The 20,479-nt window shown below is 42.6% G+C and overlaps 1 protein-coding gene across 1 annotated transcript in view; it reads right to left on the bottom strand.

Annotated features, from left to right (window-relative positions):
- Positions 1 to 20,479, bottom strand: part of si:ch211-137a8.4 (neurofilament heavy polypeptide) — a 37,647-nt gene continuing 17,168 nt past the window's right edge. Inside the window, exons 2-4 of the mRNA XM_044355229.1 lie at positions 7,972 to 9,619; positions 5,147 to 5,665; positions 1 to 28 (exon numbers count right to left, since the gene is read on the bottom strand). Of these exons, the coding sequence (XP_044211164.1) occupies positions 6 to 28; positions 5,147 to 5,665; positions 7,972 to 9,379 (1,950 nt within the window). The 5' untranslated portion in view covers positions 9,380 to 9,619 and the 3' untranslated portion in view covers positions 1 to 5. The remainder of the gene's footprint in view (positions 29 to 5,146; positions 5,666 to 7,971; positions 9,620 to 20,479) is intronic.

Genomic DNA, 20,479 nt, shown 5'->3' with positions numbered 1-20,479 from the left:
TGGCCTCACACGTTTCCCGCCTTTTTGTCTGGTAAATGATAACAGAAGAGATTGAAAAAATGTATTAAAAAATAGGTCTTGGAAAAAAGAATAATAATAATAATAATAATAATAATAATAATAATAATAATAAACAGTCATATAAAAAGGGTTATATGTTGTATGTGTGTTTAGTGGTTTAGTACAGATGTTGGTCTCTCTAGTGTTGAGTTAGTTATTTTTTAAGGACGTACACAAAGCAAACAACAACAACACAACACAGTTTCATGAGGAGAATATGACAAAGTGTCGTCACATTATAACGAAGGATCATCATCATCATCATCATCACGATAACCAAAACAGGAAGACGTTCAGTCTGTCTGTCTACCTGTCTGTCCCTACAGTGGCAGGTATCTGTATTTGTGCCTTTTTTTCTGGGTTTTAACTGTCCTTTGTGCTCAAGAGACTCTTGACCTTGAAGAAGAGGATTTTTCCCTGAAATCAAATAACCTGACCGTCCACTCGTATATCGCCTGCCTGTCTGTATTTCTGTTTGATTCCCCCCCCGAGATAGACAGAAAAAAAAACAGGGAGAGAGATGGCAGAGAGAGAGAGAGAGAGAGATAGAGAGAAGGCTAGTTAATCTGGCTCGTTGAAGAGGCTCCGTGACACTTTGATTTTGCTCACTAATCCGTTGATGGACTCAACTCTATTGATGTCTGCTAAAACCAGCTTTTCTCTCCGCAGCAAACAGAGAGCTAACTATCTAAGCTACAGCTAGTTAGAGCTAGCGGGCCAGCTGCCTACGCGGCGCGGCGCGGCAGAGTCAGCCGGGTGATCGAGGAGGGAGGCCGAAACACGAAGGTCGAGACTCCGAGATGAAGCTTTCGGTGGCTTTAATGTGTCTAATCTCACGTGTTGGTTCGGCCGTTGTCCATTACCCATAATTTTATAAAAAAAAAGAACAAAGATGACGCTTTTTTAACCATCTGAATACTGAGAATAACATGTACTTTCCACTGAAAACGAACAATCACAAATTCGATCTGACTGCAAGGTTTGTAATCTAAAAGTTTCCTTGACAACAACTTAATCTAGCAAAATTTACCTGAGATTATTATTATTATTATTATTATTATTATTTTGGTGTCACAGCAGCAGCAGCAGCTCGGGCCAATTCAGCATCGACATGGAAGACGGAAAGATGCAACGGAAAGAAAGAAAGACTAAAAGAAAAAACCCCTGAAATCTCATTCTGTAACTGAGCTGCATCAGCAATGAATGAATTCCTGGTGAAATTATTACTGAACACTGCAGTGACTTTTAATATTGGATGGAAGACTTGCCTGCATAGAGGAGGAGAATGTGAAGGTGCAAAAAAAAAATGGATGTGACTTTTACTCTTTTACTAGTTGCATTTGAAAAGAAAGTCAAAGTTTGAGCCGATGATGTCAGATAGTCAGATTTGATTGACAGCGCCTGTTGTCAGTCTGACAGTTAAGATACACTTCTATGTGTTAATCAATACAGCTGTCTGCACCGTGTTTCACCTGCATAATAGTGAAGCATCAAGTGTATTTTCTTCTGTTTCAGGTGCGATACAGTGATTGAATATTGGGCTCTGAGCTCTGTCAAGGTGTTGTGACCTACATAGTCTCTTGATTGCTGACTAACTGTACAAATAACGTGTTAAAACAGCAGCGGAGGGGGTGTCAGATTCACAGGTGTTTCAGTTGAAAGTACGTTTTTGTGCTTTTTCTATACTGGTGAAGTTGAAGTTTAACTAATATCTGAAAGGTGGAGAGACGGTATGTAAGCCATGTTCATGTCATTATCACTTTTCCAACTAGTAAATCATGCCGTTCAGGTCCAAGTTGTAACGAGGACAACTTTCTGAAAGCTCCAATATATTAGACACAGAGCTTAACAATACAGAAGTGCCTGAGAAAACACTGTCATCTAAGATAATGAATAAAGCTTTCTATTGTCATTGCACAGTATTTTTTTAAACGACCATCCTACATGACATGAACGTGGCAGTTGTGACCCAGTTTTATGGATCCATAACACAAAAAAAAAACGCCATTTTTTTTTCTGCAAAAGCTATTAAACGTGATCCTAGCTAGTGCATTTATGTGCATCTCTTAAAAGAAATGTACATTTAATGGTGTCAGTTGCTTGAATGTTTTGAAAAAGCAGCTGCCGGTGCTTCTATCTGACACTGCGGAGAGCTTGGCGCCGTTTCAGGCCTCAGTGTGCCAAACACTAGGTGTTAAACAGAGTTCAATTTTAGCAAAAAGAGTTTTAGCTTCAAAGAGGCTTCCAGTAAATCTCACAGCAGCAGCAGCAGCAGCAGCAGCAGCAGCCGTGATGCTCTCTCTCTCTCTACGAGCATCTGTTGGTGCTGTGTGAGATCAAAGTGAGGCGGTCGCTGGACACCGAGCCTCACACACACACACAAGCACTTGAATGGAAAGGAGGGATGGGACTGATAAATAATGGAGGAGGGAACAGGGCACCTTCTGGTTCACAGGCATTTCACCTCCTGTTGCTCAGTGTCCAGCAGCTCTGAGCGGCGTCCCAGGTGGGAACGTGTGAAACGGTACAAACAAGAAGGGGAAGCGTTGCTGGGAGAAAAAAAAAAAAAACTCAGCAAAAAACCGCTTCGAGATAACGAAAAGCTTAAAATGTCAGATGTAAAAAAAATTTTTATCTCCATTGTCAGATTTCCTCACATCAGTTGCTCGATTTATTCATCTCGACGGGTCGAAATGGACCAAAACTGCACCAGAAAAAGATCAAATCTAACATGTTAACGCTACAGCTCCTTTATATAAGCTTGCACAGTGACAGGCCATGTAGCGGTTAATCTGATATTTTCTATTTTTTTTATACAAACTCATGAACAGTCAGCTTTCAACCGTAGCTGCCCTGGAAATCTGTAGCCTGCTCACCACCTGAGTCCCTGTTACTGTTAAATCAGGGCTGCCAAGTTTTCACTTCAGCTTTAGTCTCTCAGGTCTATCCAAATATAAGTAATATCTGAATAAATCATCAGCTCCGATAATTATTTGTTGCATGCTTTCGGTTCAAAACAGACGATTGGTGCGTTCAGGGACAGTGCGTGAAAAGTGCTGTCTTAACCTTGTTACACTCTGTGCTTTATTTTCATTAAACTTGAAAATAAAAACTCCCTTAAAAATCCACTTAAAAATCACAAATTTTACATCAGAGGAAGTGAAGACAAAAAGTTAGTGTGAGAAAAGGCATGTGTGGTCCCCAACCCCTGGGCCCCGGACCGGTACCGGTCCATAGGTCATTTGGCACCAGGCTGCACAGAATGAATAAATAACTGACATTATTTCCGTTTTATTTATTATCTAAGTCTGAACGATGTTTTATTTTGAAAAATGACCGGATTCGTTATGTCGAGTTGTCATGCACTTTATATTTGTTTTTGTGGTGTATCTTATTTTGAAGGCATGTTTAAACGTTACCATAGCGACCAGAGAGCGTTAGGGGGGCAGAGAGGATGTTACTCATGTTATGTTGTTGGCACAATGTTGCTAATAAAGTTGCATACGAGTACACAGTGGATTCAGGTTTATTATTATATTTAGAAAATACCACAGTTTTTATGCCGGTCGTATCATTTTAGTTTGTTGTATTTATCCGCCGAAACCTCAAAGGCCGGTCCGTGAAAATACTGTCTGACATTAAATCGGTCCGTGGCGCAAAAAAAGGTCGGGGACCTCTGAATAACGTGATTCTCGCCAGTCAAAAGTGTGAGACTTGGCAGCCCTGGTTAAATGGTTTTGCTGTTGGACTGTTCATGAACTTGACATTAAAATAGTCCTCTTAACAGAGAGGTAAATAAGGGAAGGGACACTTCTCTCTCTCTCTCTCTTCATCTCTCTTCTAACAAATACTCGCAGGTTATGTATATGTGAATAGACACTTATTAAATAACTACATTACAGTTTCTTTAAAGGGATTTTGGGAACAACCACTGCATTATTATTATTTTTTTTATCATGCAATCAATCACCCAACATAACAGAAGGAAAGCTTGCATGCCTATGTATACGTAGGTCCTGCATATGCATGTGTATAACTTAAGGAAATAGTTCGACATTTTTCGGGAAATCCTCTTATTCAGTTGTAATTTCATGTCTGTTTGTTAAGTACAGAGCTGGAGTTGTTTTTTGTACGACCATAACCAAAAGAGTTTAGAAGACTCAGAAAACCAGCAATTCTTCACATTTGAGGAGATGGAACTGGAAAATGACTTTAGTAATTGATTAATTGACTAATCGTTTCAGCTCTACAACTGCGCAGATTTGACAAGGATTTTAAAGTCCAGCTGTTGTCTGTCAAGAAATATTTCCAGGACATGACTGCTAAAAAAAAAAAAAACTCCTTAAATAGTCATTTTTTAATATTTTTGTTTATTGGAAATGAGTGTAGAGCTCAACTTTGGACAGAGCGAGGCTAGCTGTTTCCCTCTGTTTCCAGTCTTTATGCTAAGCTAGGCTAACCACGCATAGACTCCAGTTCTGTACTTAACACACAGCATCGGTTGGTGGTAACGTGTGTTTTTGCATGCGTACGTGTGTACTAGGCTGTGCTAATAAGTGTATTTGGCACATTTAAGTGAAGTGAGTATTTATTTCCACATATATATGTGTTTATTTATGTGCATAAATGTGCGTTTCTCCGTGTTCTTAGTATCTAACGTCGGCGTCGTGACACCCGTTTAGACCATTGTCGACGCACAGCTCCCGCTCTAATTGGTCGGTCGCTGCTGACATCACGTTCTGAACGATGGCCACCGCCGCATCTCGAAGATCTCTCTTTCTCATCTCCTCCTCCTCCTCCTCCTCCTCCTCCCCTGCTCTCTCTCCCTGGTCACATGACTCGTGACAACCTCCGTTTTGTGGAGACTCTGCCTTCCCTCCCTCCCCCTCCTCCTCCTCCTCCTCCTCCTCCTCCTCTTCCTCCTCCCTGCTTACCACTAGCGCTAGCTCAGTTTCTTGACGGCTGGTTTTAGTTTGTTTACTGCTATCGTCTGTTAGTGCTGGTAGTCTGTTGTTAGTATCTCCTTCTTTGCTGTTGCTGCTGTTTTGTGGCTCGGCAGAGTCCCAGTCGGCGTGCTCTAACTCACCGCTGTTCACAGCTGCCGTGGCGTTGATGATCTTGGAGTTGGCCTCCTCTTTCGCTCCTCCTGCCTCCTTGCTCTTCTTCACGGGGCTGCTCCCCGTTGTCGTCTTCTCCTCCTCCCCCTGGTGATTGTGTGTGGCGTTCTCCTCCGCTGTGCCGTTGGCGCAGTCGCTCTGCCCGTTGGTCACCGGAGCTTCCACCGGCGTCTTCTCCGCCTCCTTCGCGGCCTCGCCGGCGTTCTCCGCCGCCGGCGTCTTCTCGGCCGCCGCCGCCGCATCTTTGTCATTGGTCTCCTCGTTCGCTGTGGCGGCTTCGCCATCAGCGTCCGCTTCCTCCGCCGCTTCTCCTCCCTCTCCTCCCTCCGCGGCCTCCTCCTCCTCCTTGGTACCTTCGCCCTGGTCCACGCTGGTGGACTTGCCCTTTCGCAGGATGAAGTTCTTCAGGGAAACTGCTCGGCCGAAGTGCGAGCGCTTGGCCTTGGCTGACTTGCCGTCTTTGCCTTCCTCTGCTGCTCCTTCCTCACCTGAAAGAAGGAAGAAGACAATTAAAGCTTCTTTATGAATAATGAGATTTTTTAATGATCAAGTGTGTCTCCAAAAACAAAAAAAACAGTTTGTAAGTCCAATATTCTGGTCTCTACATGTTCCTGAGAAACATATCTGTCTCTTTAGATGTTCCACGTTCTTCACTGTGAATGACTTTTCATATATGTGCCATGTATGAAATGCTGAAAAAGCAGACAGCTGTCTTCTTCCTGGTGGTGTTGACCTGGCTTTATGATTTTTACGCTAAAGTAAACAATTTTATAGCGATGTTGTGACGAGGGACGAGGTCGCCTGGGTGCTGCCTGAATAACTGAGAGTGAGTCAAACTGAATTATTTGAATTTGAATCGAATCCAAAAAAAAAATCAACATAAAAACAAAGATGGAAATCAGATTCGAAAAAAAAACCATTTGCAATGAAACAACTCATGTTTTTTATCCACTTCGACTCTGGTGTATAATCAGCATCTCATTTGTTTTTTTTTTCACTTTGCATGCATTACTGCAAGTTTTTCTGAGCTTTGCAAAAGAAAATCAAGGTGAAAATCAGTTTAAACTGATTTCCTCCAGCTATTCTCCACTTAAAAAATCAGTAAAAACCAAAAAGACTGAGCTTAATATATACTATTTCGCCCTGGGTTCTGTATTTTTGGACCATTTTCTTGACACAGCCAGGAGCGAGCTAAATTTAGTCTTTACTGTTGACTGAAGCTACAGCGTGATTTAAATTTCATATCAGACGTTGAATATTTTATTTGGGAGAATGTTCAATTACATTACCTCCCCCAGAGTTAGCAAGGCACTAACTTCCCTGTCCGGGGAGAACAGACAGACACGAAATGAGTGTGAACACGCTGTCAGCTTCAGAGTCTGAATTTTTTAATGGTGTCCATTTTCAACCACTTTGGAGGATAATATCAAACACAAAGCTCACTCTTTTAAATCCTGGAGTCTTGACTACATATATAAGGCTTTGTTCCACCTGTTATTTAGCTCAATTAAAAACTGCAACACTGCTTCTTAAACAAATACATGAAATTAGACATGAATGTTTGTCAGGATAGAAGAAAAAGCAAAGTTCTGCTCCACAAATATGTATTCAATTTTCTCTGATATGTGCATTTTTTATGAGACATTAGATAATTTGACCTCTTTGGGCCTTTATGTAAATGAAACCATCTGAGAAGTTTAAGAAGGAAATCAAGCATCTCCAATGTACCAAGTGACCCCAACTAGACACAGCTTTATTTTGTAAAGGGTCACAAGCCCAAAAGGTTTGGGAACCACTGAAGAGTATAATAAAATTCTTTAGGAGAGAACATCCTATACTCACCGCTTAATCTCATAGTTTAAAGAAAACCCTGATTCTAGGGATGCACGATATTGGATTTTTTGCCGATATCCAATATGACGATATTTCCAACTCACTGTGGCCGATGCCGATACTGATATATGCACATATTTCTTTCCAGATGGCTGAGGAGACTATTATGCATGTAATCATAGATTGTACTAAGTATGATCAAGAAAGACAATATATGAAAGAAGAACTGAGGAAGACTGGAGTTCAGGAGCTCAGCATTAAAACTTTAATGAACCTGCTAAGTGGGAGGAGCAGTAGAGTTTTCTTTGAGTTCGTTAGATAGACAGGATTAATGTGTAGGATTTAATCTCTGGTCCACACTCCAGAGCAGAAGGTGGTGATAATGCAACTAATACGCTGGTTGCCAACTGCTGTTATAAACCAAACAGAGTGGTACATCCTGTCAGCCAAGGTGTTTCCTGTCTGTGCAGCCGAACATAGCAGCTCCTCCGCGGACTATTTTACCCTGACGGTCCCGGTGTTTCCTCCGCAGGCTTCGCTTCACTCAAGCTACCCGTCAGACCTGCTGCTTCTTCCCACTTTAACCTGAATAACAAAAGGGGGCTCGGTGCTCCGGTTGGATCCACACGGAGAACCGGGGCTAACGTTAGCTGAGAGGCTAGCGGAGCGTTAGCAGCAGCACGGCCGGAGGGAAGCACAGCCAGCTAGCCTCCGCTAGAAGAAGCAGCCTCTCATAATCGGCATTTAAGAGCTTATATATCGGCCAATACCGATGACGTGCCGATAATATCGTGCATCCCTACCTGATTTAAAAGTTTAAAAAGTCTCACCACTACAAAAAAAAAGATGTGAGAAGAATCTGGATTTGAACATCATCATCATCATCACTCCAACGTCACTCCAACAAAAGTTCAGTTTTGTGGTTTATTTGTCAGACTTGTTGATGTTTGTGTCATCTTACCTGAGGTGGTGGCTGCAGTTGCGTCCTCCTCCCCGGTGGGGGGGCACTCCGTGTTGGCGCGCTTGGACTTGGGGATGACTCGTTTCTTAAAGGAGGTCCAGATCTCGTTGGCGTGATGCGTCACCGTCCCGCCTCCTGCCGCCGCCGCCGCCTCGCCTCCCTCGGCTTTCTCCTTCTCCTCCCCTCCCTCCGTCTTAGCCTCCTCTGCTTCTCCCTCTGCCTTAGCCTCCTCTCCTCCCTCCGCTTCTCCTGCCGCCGCCGCCGCCGCCGCCTCCTCTGGCTTCTGGTTGTCGGCGGAGTCTTTGTCGGAGGTCTTGGCCTTCCCGCTGATGCCGACCATGGACGGGTCCCTCTTCAGGCCCTGGAAGGTCCAGGAGCGTTTCAGCTTCCACCTCTTCTGCCCCGACTCCTTGGAGTCCAGCGTGGAGGAGTCTCCGCCGCCTCCTTCTCCCTCCACTCCGTCTTCCTTCCCGTCCTCTCCTCCTCCTCCGCTCTTCTTGTGCGCCTTCTGAGCCATGAGCTTCTTGAAGGAGTGCCAGCGCTTCATGTGCTTGGTGGTCGCCGAGGAGGACGAGGCTTTCTGCTCGCCCTCTGCGCCTCCCTCTGCTCCTCCTGCCGCTCCTCCTTCTTCTATGGTGGAGTCTGCAGTGGTGTTAAGTGCTTCAGGATCTTCCAGCCGGTCCAGGGACTTGGATCGGACCTTGACTTTTTTCTGGGGTTCTGCGGCGGCGGCGGCGGCGCCGTCCTTCTTTTCGGTGCTACGATGGGAGAAGATCCTCGCCACCGGCTTCCTGATCAGATCCCGGACTGTGGATTTAGCCTCTGCCGGTTTGCCCTTCTCCCCCTTCTTCTCCTCCTCCTTCTCTCCATTTTCTGGGGTTTTCTCTATCGCCGCCTCTCCTTCTGCACCTCCCTCTGCTCCTCCTTCAGCCGCCGCGGCCTCCTCTCCTCCTTTTTCTCCCTCTTTCTCCCCTCCTTCGGCCGCGTTCTCCTCTCCTCCGGCTGTGCTCTGCTCTTTCTTCTTCCTTCCTCCCATCACCTTCCCCAGACCGCTCTTGTTGAGGAAGGAGTCCAGGAACGAGGTCTTGGGCTCGGCGGAGGAGGCGTTTTCTGAGCTCTGAGGAGGTGCCGCCTCCCCGCTCGCTGCTCCGGCTCCGTCTTCCGCTCCCGCTGCATCGTTATTCACAGTCTCTTTGTTATCGACAACTTCACTGTTGACAGCTGTGCCATCTTTATCGACAACCTCGCTGTTGACAGCCGTGCCGTCTTTCTCGACAACTTCGCTGTTGACAGTCTCTGAGTTTGCATTGGCGGTTTTAGCCGGTTGCTCCGCCTCCGTCGGCTTGCTCTCGGGGGTTTTCCCGTCTTCCTGGACCACCGGCGCCGCACTGGCCTCCGTCGCCGCCATTTACGGAAAAGGGGGGAAAAACAAACAATAACAACAAAAAAAAAAAAGTGTGTTCCTTCTTTCCTTCCCTGGCCTTCTGCCCTCCTCTTCCTCTCTCTCTCTCTCTCTCTCTCTCTCTCTCTCTCTCTCTCTGGTGTTTCGTTCCTCCCGCTGTGGTGGCGCTCTCAGGTCATGGAGAGCAGGGTGGAGAACAGTTGCGAGGAGGAAAGATACTCAGCATCCTACTAGTCCTCCAAACTCCTGCAGAGGAAAAGGAAGAGAAAAGGGAGGAGGAAAGGTTGGAGAGGTAAGGAGAGAGGGATGAGAGAGAGAGAGAGAGAGAGGAAGAGGAACAGATGGTTAATAGTCTAAATCAACACCGTAGACCCTCAATTAGTCTGGTCTAGACTGTGCATTGAATGGGGAATGAAGTGTAACATAATATAGAATCTCAACGGGAAGTGCAATGCAATTATGATGTTTTCCTAATCAGACACACTTCCAAAATTCACACACACACACACACACACACACACACACACACACGTTTCCTTTATCTTTCCAGATGAAATGACTGAAGCCGGAGACTTTCAGAGACTTGACTTGCATCAGACAGCAGCAATAAAAAAAAAAAGCTGCGTGTTTATTCTGTTGAGATTTTGCCACTTGAACTGGTTTCAAACCCACAGATTCCTTTCAAGCGTTCTGAGTTGGATGTTAAGGTGTTTTCAATCGTTGTCTGTCCCATTCAGCTCAGACTCAAGCAACACGGTGACGCATGTTGAATGTTGTATCCAAATGCCATTAAACTCCTTAAAGGGAAACATCAGCGATATTCCTGAAGATTACAAATTGACTGTTGGTCCCTTGTACGGGTCAAACTCAAAAAACATTGGATCCTACGATTCTAAATATGCTAATTTAGGCTAGCATCTGTTGTTAGACCCTCCGTTACCTCATAAAGACCCACATCTTTCAAACTCATACAAGCCTCGAGCTCGTAAGCATTCGGTTAAATATTTGAAGTCATCATCATCAGTTTTATTTTCCCAAAGATCCTCGAGAGCCAAAGAAGACATTATATGACTGTTTTCAGAGGCTGAGTAGTTTTCTTTGGCCGTTGGGTCTGAAATATGAACCATTAAGTGTTTGGAAATTGCATAGTTTTGATATTTTCAACACTCAAATGTCTTTTTTGCACAATGTTGTTAAAATCACAAAAATCTAAGAGGAAATTTGTTTTAATTTGCAAATGTGGACTAATGTGTTCACACTGCTGCAAAGTGGAATGAACTCTAGATGTAAAAAGATCACAACTCACTAAACTAGCTCAGTGTTTTTAAGAAGCAGTCTTTGCATGAACACAACTTCATACACTTTACTTTCTGTTTTCTTGTCATGCAGTCCACAAACCACAAAAGTAGCTTTAAGGACATTTGTGTCCTGTGAAAAGACCAAAAACCAATAATGTTTTAGCTACTCTCTTCCTTCTCTATCCTGTCTGTGGCATTCAGCCTCGATCCCACTGATCCTCGCTTTGGTGCAGGTGCAGGACGAAAGCAGCATACAAAGGAAAAAAGGAGAGGTGGTCCGCACACTGAAAAATGATGTAATGATGCAACGTTTTAACTTCCAAGGTCTTTTTGTCGGGCAAACAGCCATGTGAACAAATAGGTTACACTTATCTTGCAGTGTGTAGCCTGCTCACTGTTCACATTGACAAAAACCTCGCAGGTCAGAACATTTTAAAGCCACTATCGTGAAATTTTGAATATTCAGAGCCTCTGTTTGCACCTGTAGCCAACACTTTTTAACAGGTCAATAATATAAAACAAAATTATTAATATCCTAAAACAGATTCCAACACACAGGAGGAAATAGTGCATTTCTTGGGGACTATTTTCAGCAGCGGATTAATCCACATTTGGTGCTCTAGTGAGTATTTCTGGCAGCAGGACGGTGTGTGTGTGTGTGTGTGTGTGCTCATGGTAATGTAGGAACATGTCACTGATGTGTTTTAACAGTTTTAGAACGACGGCGCTCTGCAGCACAGATGAATAAGAGATAGATACACACACACGACGCTTGTTGGCAGATGAATTCATTGTTGGTTTGGGTCTTTTCATGGAATTATGTTGACAATAAGAAACACATCACCAGACCTATCCTTTAAAACACTGCTTTGTTGTACCTTTTGAAGAATTTAATGAATGAATGTGCGGATCAATGAACGTGTGAGTCACACATACTGATGTAGAGTAACCGACATTCGGCTGTGAGAAACTGTGGAGAGTCGGGACGTTTAGCGAGCACAGTCAGACGCTCTCAGAGGAGAAGCTGGTTAAAAAAAAAAAAAAAAAAAAAAAAATGAGTCAGACTGAAGGAGGAGGCAGAGGGGGACGCAGGCAGAGAAGCACTCAGGTGGAGAGACAGTCACACAGGGGAGATGGAGGGACGAGCGAGGGAAGAAAACACAGACGGAGAGAGAGAGAGAGAGAGTGAGAGAGGGAGCGAGGTGTAAGCACATACATCACATGCTCCAGATAATCTCACTATGTTGTTGCCACAACTGACTGACTGACTGACCAACTGGATGACTTGGTTGACTGGCTGCCATATTGGCTTGCTGGATATGGTTGCCCGGGAGACGAGATGGCTGACTGACTCGCTGAGTTACTGACTGAATAACTCACCTATGTTATCTGTTGATGAGTACTAGTTAGCTAACCGGCTAGCTGTTTTACTGATTAGTCACTTTTTAATCAGTAAAACGACCTATCTGGATGTCTGTGAGGCGAGCTGGTATTTGCAACGTGTGATCGTATTCTCCTGCTGTTTGGACACATTTCAGCATAACGCATTGCATTCACAAGCTTTAAAAAGGCACAGCAGTGTCTCTCTGTATGTTTACATGTGAAAATGACCTGCAGCCTCGCACAGTGAAAACACCTGGACACAAACTGCTAAATCTCTTCTTCTTTGTCCTCTTTTTTTTTTCAACCAACAAAAACTGCATCACAGCAAACATCCCAGCTGACTAAATCATTATTCTATCATCACCACATCATCTGACAAAATAAACATAAATACAGGTAGTTCAGTCTCACCTATACTGTGTTTTTTAATACAGTCAAATTCAGGATTGAGAAGCTCTCATTTACATACATTTTCTTTTTTCTGTTGTCAGTCAACGGAACAATGATTCAATCGCAGCTCATACATGTTAACAAGCAGTCATTCCCACTGCTGCACTGGTGATAAACTCATTATTTTATGATATGATATATTTACAATAAGTGAGCACAGAAAGTTAGAGTTACTTTACCGCCACACAGCCCCCGACCGGCAGTTAATGTCATCGTTTTACTAAAGTTCTGTTTTCCCCAGTAGACAACACACTTTAAGATTTATACACCAACATTTTAGTTTGGATGGAGGAAAAAAGCAGAGGAAAAGTCTACAAATGTAACCAGCTTAGTGGGAACGTAGTCTGAATGGCAGACATTTGTTTCATTGTCTGAACGTCACCTGACAAAACTCTCCAAACCGCCCAGCTGTTGCCCTGAATGGCTAGCAGTTCAAACATCTGTCTACTGGTTTAATTAGCTTGTTCGCTAACTGGTTGACTGACTGGTGACTTTGCCGGCTGCTTCCTGACCACGTGGAGTTTCCTGCGGCCAGTCAGCGCTGCTCTGACTCTTGTTTACTACTCAGAGCTTTAAATCACCGGTAGCCTGTTAGCGCTGACGCACATAGCTCATTTACTCTGCCCTTGCTAGTAGCCTAAAGATAGAAACGGACACCTACACCTTGCACGCACACACACACACACACAGAAACAGCTACACACTTTTACTATCAGCCAGTGTTAGAATCACAGTGTTAATCAGCTGCTGCAAAACACAAGCACACAGATTAGTCTCATTGACATCGGTGTAGAGGCTAGCAGCAACAACGTTCACACCACATACTTTCAGCCTTCTACAAGAGTCCCTTCGGTTTCTGCTGGAACACAATGATTTATCTTCTAGAGTTTATAGGAGCTCATCAGTGAGTGGTTTATCTCGGGCGGACTCTTCGACTCTGCATATTCGACTAATTAGTTCCTGTTTGCAGTTACAACAGGCGATGAACAGCTTTCATTTTGTCCGGCGACACATTTGCTCAGACTGTTTGGAGAATCACATTAGCAGCTGAAATTTGGACAGAGATTATGAAGCTCTTAATCTAATATTCTGCTTATCAATAATTCAGCTGTTGATTGTCGTATTTATCAAAATACTTCGGATGCAACAGTAACAATCTGATCTCTTGATTCTGCACTTTTCTGCTCAGCTCTATTTTATTTCATTTTTATTCTTTTCTATGTTATCCAGGATGTCTGCAAGACACTGAAAATATCTGACATTTTCTAAAATTACAGTTAAAAATGGCGTCATTTCTTGGTGCACTTGACTCTGACTTATTCTATTTAACTTTATTTTCCTCTTCCTTACTGTTTAATTGCATCGTTGCTCTTGTTTCTGAGATTTTCGGCTCTTGTTTATCTGCACGTGTTTCCGCTGTGAGACATATTTTATGCTTCAAACTCAACACAATTCACAATTTCTAGTTTAAAGCATCAACAAGTGAGCTGAGTGGAAACTGGAGGATTTAAAGGCGCTATAACAAATTCACAGATTTTACCTGATTAGATTAGATAAATTAGCCTCTGTATCAGCTTTGTATTCTTTTGCATTTGCAGGTAAATCTATTCAGCTTTATGGCACGAACCAGATTGAGGGAAATGTTCTTCCAATGCAAAAGAGCGAGAGGCTGAATCCAGATGTTTACCCTCTGGACCTTCTTACGTATAATGATGTGTCTGAAACGGTCACTGTCATCACGTAAAGTCTAAGGGGAGGGGAGAGATAATCTATCGTTTTCATGGATGTGTTCTTAACCCACGCCGAGCGGACTCGCTGGAACTCGGACTCGGATTTAGAGGATCACAAACTTCCCATTAACGTGCCTGTTAAATCCAAGACTGGTGGCACAAGAAGCAACGTGTCACCCTTCATCTCGACTGTGGACTTGTTGCTTTTCAGTCAATAAACCAGGATTATATATGTGTATAGAAATTCAACAATGAATCACTGATGAATAAAAATCCTCAGCATGGCAGTTTTAAACAAATATAACGGTATGAATGACACGTTCAGCCACACGAGACAGCTTTTTCCCCCCGTGGTCGTCTTTGTTTCAGTTTCTCTTTATTATCTTGGGTAGATTTTTTGTTTTGTGTGTGTGTGTGTGTGTGTGTGTCTCCTTGGCAGGTGATTACGCTGCAGCAGTAGATGAGCATTAACGAGTTGGATGGTGGATGTGAGAGGCTTGAAGCCCCCGAGGTGTTGGAACAGCATCAGACAGAAGAAGAGGACGACAAAATGGAGGGAGGGGGAGGGAGGGAGGGAGAGAGAGGATGGAGGGAGGAAGAGGAGGAGGAGGAGGAGTGGTGCAGACATGGGCTCGTTGCAAATCGCCTCTCTGTTTCTGTTTGTATGTCTCTGACTTTCATTCTTCACCTCCATCCGTCTGTCTGACTGTGTCACTGTCTGGTTTCTCCTCCTTCGTCTATCTCTCTCTTCTTTCCATCTGTCTTTCTCTTGCTCTTTTCTCCTCTCTTTATCTGGCACCTTTACCTTTTTTCTTCCTCATTCCCTATTTCTTCTTCTCGTCGTCTTTCCATCCCTCTGTCTCTCTCCCTTTTCCTTTCCTCTTTGCCTTTTTTTTTTGCGTGTGTCTGCATCTCTTTCCTTCAGAGTTGTTTACCTCCCTCTTTCTGTCTCTCCCTTTTCGCTTTAATTATCTCCTTCACCTTCCTCTTCCTTCTGACTCTGTGTCGCATTTACTCTGCTCTTCACTTCCCCCCTTTTTCTGTCGCTCCTTACATCTCTTCTCTCCTTTTTCGTAATTACTGTCTGTCTTGCCCTCTTTTATGTGTTAATGTCTCTCACGCTGTTTACTACCTCTCTCTATATCTTCTGTCTCGCACATCTTCCTCCTCCATCTATCTTCCTCTATCTCCCCCATCTGTGTCTCTCCATCTCTGTCTCGATCTGTTTCTTCCTACCAGTCTGTCAGTCTTTATCTCTCTTTTTTGTCAGTTTATGACCTTTCTGTCTGTCTGTCTGTCTGTCTGTCTGTGTGTGTCTGACCGTCTCTTCAGTCCAAAATTAATGTTTCATTCATTTTTTAAATCGTTATAACAGGAGACCGATCAACCACTCCCATAACCTCATTATAAAGCCGAAAAGGAAAAAACTAGATCATTGAAACTGTGTCATTGATGTGAAACAATTGAAACCAGGTTCAGCCAAAATCATCCAGATGCAGATCTGCAGTTTCTATCCAACCAACCTGCGCCATCTGCAGTTAATGAGTGTTACAGCTGCAGCTACGTGTGTGTGTGTGTGTGAGAATTCATACTTTACCAGTTTAACCTGTAAAATGCCAGGTTTATCAACTGGAACATCGAGAGGAAGCTGTCATAACCCGTCTGTTAGATACTAATATCTGTCTTTCATCCTGAATATTTGAGCAACAAACTTTGAATGTTATATATAAATGTCTGTTGATGTTTGGTCAGTCTGGATATATGAGACATGCATCTATAAAGGAGCAAGAAGCAACAGGATGTCAGTCATTTTCCGCGGAGGTCCTGCTACACAAGCAGTGCATTAACTTGCACATTAGTGACTGAGTTACAGTCAGCTTTCTCCAGTAAGCTGATTTCTTAAATGTCATGTGCACAAAAACCTGGTTACGGTAATCAGGTTGGAGAAACCTGATTTCCCTAGTTTGATTTTTGAGAGCACTGACTTCTTGGACTTCATGTGTAAGAGGAACTAATTGGCTCTTTTACAAGTGCGCATGTGCACGACAAAAAAAAGACTGCAAGACATGGACAGTAACCGCTGTGTGAAGGGAGAGATAATTACACATAACGAGAGAGATTCAAACTATTCCGTCCAAAGTCAGACTGAAATTGGAACTAACAGAAAGTAGCATCTAGAAGTTTAAATGATGCCGTTTCCACTGCTGAACATTTAACTATTTGTTCAATTCAGACACACATGGACGCTGTGAGGAAAAAGCTCAGTCAGTCTGCTCTGACACAAACACACACAGGACATGAACTCCAGGATTTTGCAGAATCACCCAGTATCATCATTCAGACTGCAGAGAAGTTACAACCACAAACTGACATGTCAAACTATTCTTAAACACTATAAACCAGTCATTTAAAGTCATCTCTTTAGGCACTGACTAGATCTAACAACATATGGAAGTTTCTTGTTACAACCAACCGACCCTTTCATGCATGAATTATAATAACCTCAGTCAGTGTTTTTATTCCTCTTTAGGCATGAAAAACATACTCTGAACATTTTTTTATACACACATTTTTCAAGGAGTTTGTCCAACTTAGTGGACAGATGATTAATTGTCATTTTCTCCCAACATAAAATCAATACTTGGAAATGTTAACAATTGTATCACTCCTTAGTTGTTACTTGATGTTACAACATTTTATTTACCTACAAGGGTCTATTACTATAGAAGGATTGGCAAAATATTCCTGAGCTGCGGAGTATTTCCGGCCGGCAGGCGGCCATCTTGGTTTTGAGAAATTTGTGTTGCACTTAGAAAGGCTGGCCAATGGATGGCAGCGTATGGGACGACACACTAGAGTCCACAGTGTTGGTTGATGTGCAACAATACCATTAAAACCCCATGCATATATAAGAAAACTGTCCATTGTGACCACTGTGCATGAAAGGGTTAATAACATGAAAAGGATTGTGTTAAAAAGTTTCTTGTTATAACAAGAAACTGGGCAAAAAATGTTTTTGTCATGGTGGCAGCGATACGCTACTATAAATAATTGGAGCTGGAACTATCATAGCCTGCATTTGGGGCAAGAATTTAAATGACAGCAGTTATCTTCTTCCCCTGTAGGTGGCAACATGCTTGTGTCTAGTGCAAGGGCTGAAAAATGAAGCCAATGCGGAAGTGCCAAAAATCTGCATCCTATCTAATGGCCAACAGGGGGCGACTCCATTGGCTGCAAAGTCGGATTGTATGGAAGTCTATGAGAAAACTTCTCTCTTTATTACCTCAGTAAACTGTTTCCTGATGAGTTTATGGTCTCAATCGCTAGTTTCAAGTCTTCTTCAATACAGCATGATATTCATTTTGTAAATTATGGTCCCATTTAGAGTAAAATAGATGATAAAGCAGCGTATGCTTTAGGACGTAGCTACGTTGTGATTGACAAGTCGCTACCATAGCGACAACGTTGCTTACGTAACGTAACCATTGCGTATAAGCGTAGCTGCTACTGTTAGTTGTAACATTGTGATCACCTAAATAAAATCTTGTTTAGTGTTTGGTTGTAATAAAAGACTCATCAATGAGTTTTTTGCTAGCGAAAATTAGCATTAGCATTATCACTGTTAACCATAGACTGTAAATGCACCGTGCTAACCAAGCTAGCAGCTAGCACTATGCAGCGCAGCTCCACCCTCTCGTCCAAATATGGTCCCTTTTGGCTCCAAAAATCAAACATGGTGACAACAAAATCCAAGATGGCGATGGTCGAATCGCAAACCAATGGGTGACGTCACCGTGACTACATCCATATTTTTCACAATCTATGGTCTAGTACTGAAGGTTTACACTGCTGCTGCTGTTTTTCACTTCATTCCCAGCGCTTCACATCTAAAACTCAAGGAGAATCAGGACAAATCTTCCCGTCACAATCAAACGTTTCTCCACATTAACCAGATAATCACATCTGGTCAATCACCTGTCTCTGTTCAAATTAGAAAGTTTCAAAGTTTTGGAGGCAAACAGCAGATAACTTTCATTAGTTGTCATTACGTGAGGACCTTAAGTGCCTCTTCAGTGCGTTTTCCAGCTGCATGTGTTTTCACTCTCTCTGATGACAGTCTAATCCCCTCAGGACGCCCGTTAATGCAGCTGTAATGGGGGTCAACGGGGAAGCAACGAGAGTGGCCAATCACTGTTTCTCACTTCACACTGCGATAATAGTCCTCATCTTCACACCTTCACTGCTATCAACAACATGGACTCAAAAAAAAACCCTTGACTGCTGCGTTCACACGCAAACACACACAGCTCAGGTTTCCTCATTTTTAACCTCTTAGTGGTGCAGATGTGTTTGTTTCAGGGGCTGAGTAGGAGAAACAACAACACAAATAAGTCATTTGAGAGCAAAATTTTGTAATCTGAAGGTGTAAATTCTCAATTTAAGCAAATATGCATGTGTTAAGCACACAAATCACTAATTTGAGACAATAATTCATAAAAGTTTTTACCCAGCGTTACCTGCCGGAGGATTTTTGCATGAAGTGCTGCTAAATAAAACCTGATGGGCTGTTTAAGATGCGAGTGGCTCATGTCTGAGAAGCAATGGAGGGTAAATGATAGCGTTCCCTGCAGTTTAACTTGAGACACCAGTTAAAGAGAAGACACATTTGGAACTACAATCGTACATTTTTCCTACAAGAGACAGTTAAAGTTAAATAAAAAGGGGGTGACTGGATTTAAAAAGACCTCACTATAGGAGATTTTTTGGTAGTTGTCAACATTTAAACTCTTAGTAAATATAGACAAATGCAAGTTGACAGTTTAGCATTTAAAGAAGTGCAGCAAATCCATTCACATTTTGTTAAAGCCTTCACACATCAGCTCTCTGTAAGCAGGCGCGCTTGTTTTATACACAACAACATTTCATTCATGAGGTTGTTTCAAAGTCCTCGTCCTCTGCAGCTGACCTCTGAAGATTTCTCTTTGGCTTCACCTACTGATGTTGTTGTTGTTGTTGTTGTAAAAAAAAAAAACATCCTTTATAACAAAGTTACAGTTAATTATGTTCCTCATGTTCATCTTCCTCTGTTTGAGTGCAGCCTGAGGAGCGACAAACTGAAAACAACTACAAGTCACATCTACAGCTGCTCACAAGCAGGAGACAGTTTCATTCATTTCTCCAGACTGACATCAGCTGATCAGACTCCTAGAAATTACATTCATATACAACTGAACTGTTTTGTCCTAATTATGTTGCATTGACAAACATAATGGCTGCCTGGATGTTCACAGGTAACGTTTTTTGCATCCTGAGTCCTGCGTGTGTTCAGGTTTAGGCAACAAAACCACTTTGGTTCAGGTTAATGACAAGTCACTGCAGACTTTTTTCTGCACTAAATCAAGACTACAATCTTCTCTTAACCTTAACAAAGTGCTGCCAGAGTTTGATCACAACCATAAAAAGTACAATAACTGTAGTTTCAACTTGTGGATTTTGTTCTGCAACATCTATTATATGGGAGGAAAAAAGAAGCAGGTACGTTGTCTGTGAATTTTCTCATTATGTTGAGAGAAAACAATTCAGACAGCATTATGTTTCTAGCAAAACGTTTTCTCTGTTGCAGTTTAGTTGTATATGAATTTCTAGGAGGCAGAGGAGTTGGTGGGACAGCTGTCACACAAAGCTCCAACAGACAGCATCATAATCATAATGTACCGAAACACTGAACCATCAGGTTTTCTATAGAAAAACAAGCTCACCTTGCCTACTTACAGACTGCTGACGTGTGGAGGCTTTTGCATTATGTTAATATCTTAAGACCGTGGTAGATATTTAGAATGGATTTGCTGCAATATGTTAAACTCCCACACTGGATAAAAAAAAAAAATGTACAGCACTGAAACACTGGGATGAAAGATGTGCTACAATGAGTTGGAATATTAAAGAGCTGAAAACATTATCAATCAGTTTTCTTTTCTTTGATGTAAAGCTTTTTAGGGTAGCTTGTTCTAAAAAAAAAAAAGAATCAATCCTGTTGGAGTGTTTTGCTATCAGGGCTGTTTTCTTAAAGCATATTTTACTTTATTTGAACAGAGAATATTTAAATATTGAGCCCAGGAAGAAGCATGTCCACAAGCCTGAACATGAAATAAATAAAATGAAGCCTTTTTTATTGCAGTAATGATCAGCTCTCTTCATAAAAGGTAACTGTTTAGAAGTTACTAGTCGCAGAAAGTCAGTTGAGT

The sequence above is a fragment of the Thunnus albacares genome, chromosome 6, assembly GCF_914725855.1.
Source record: "Thunnus albacares chromosome 6, fThuAlb1.1, whole genome shotgun sequence".
NCBI classification, from domain to species: domain Eukaryota; kingdom Metazoa; phylum Chordata; class Actinopteri; order Scombriformes; family Scombridae; genus Thunnus; species Thunnus albacares.
This window is presented reverse-complemented; position numbering and strand designations above follow the sequence as displayed.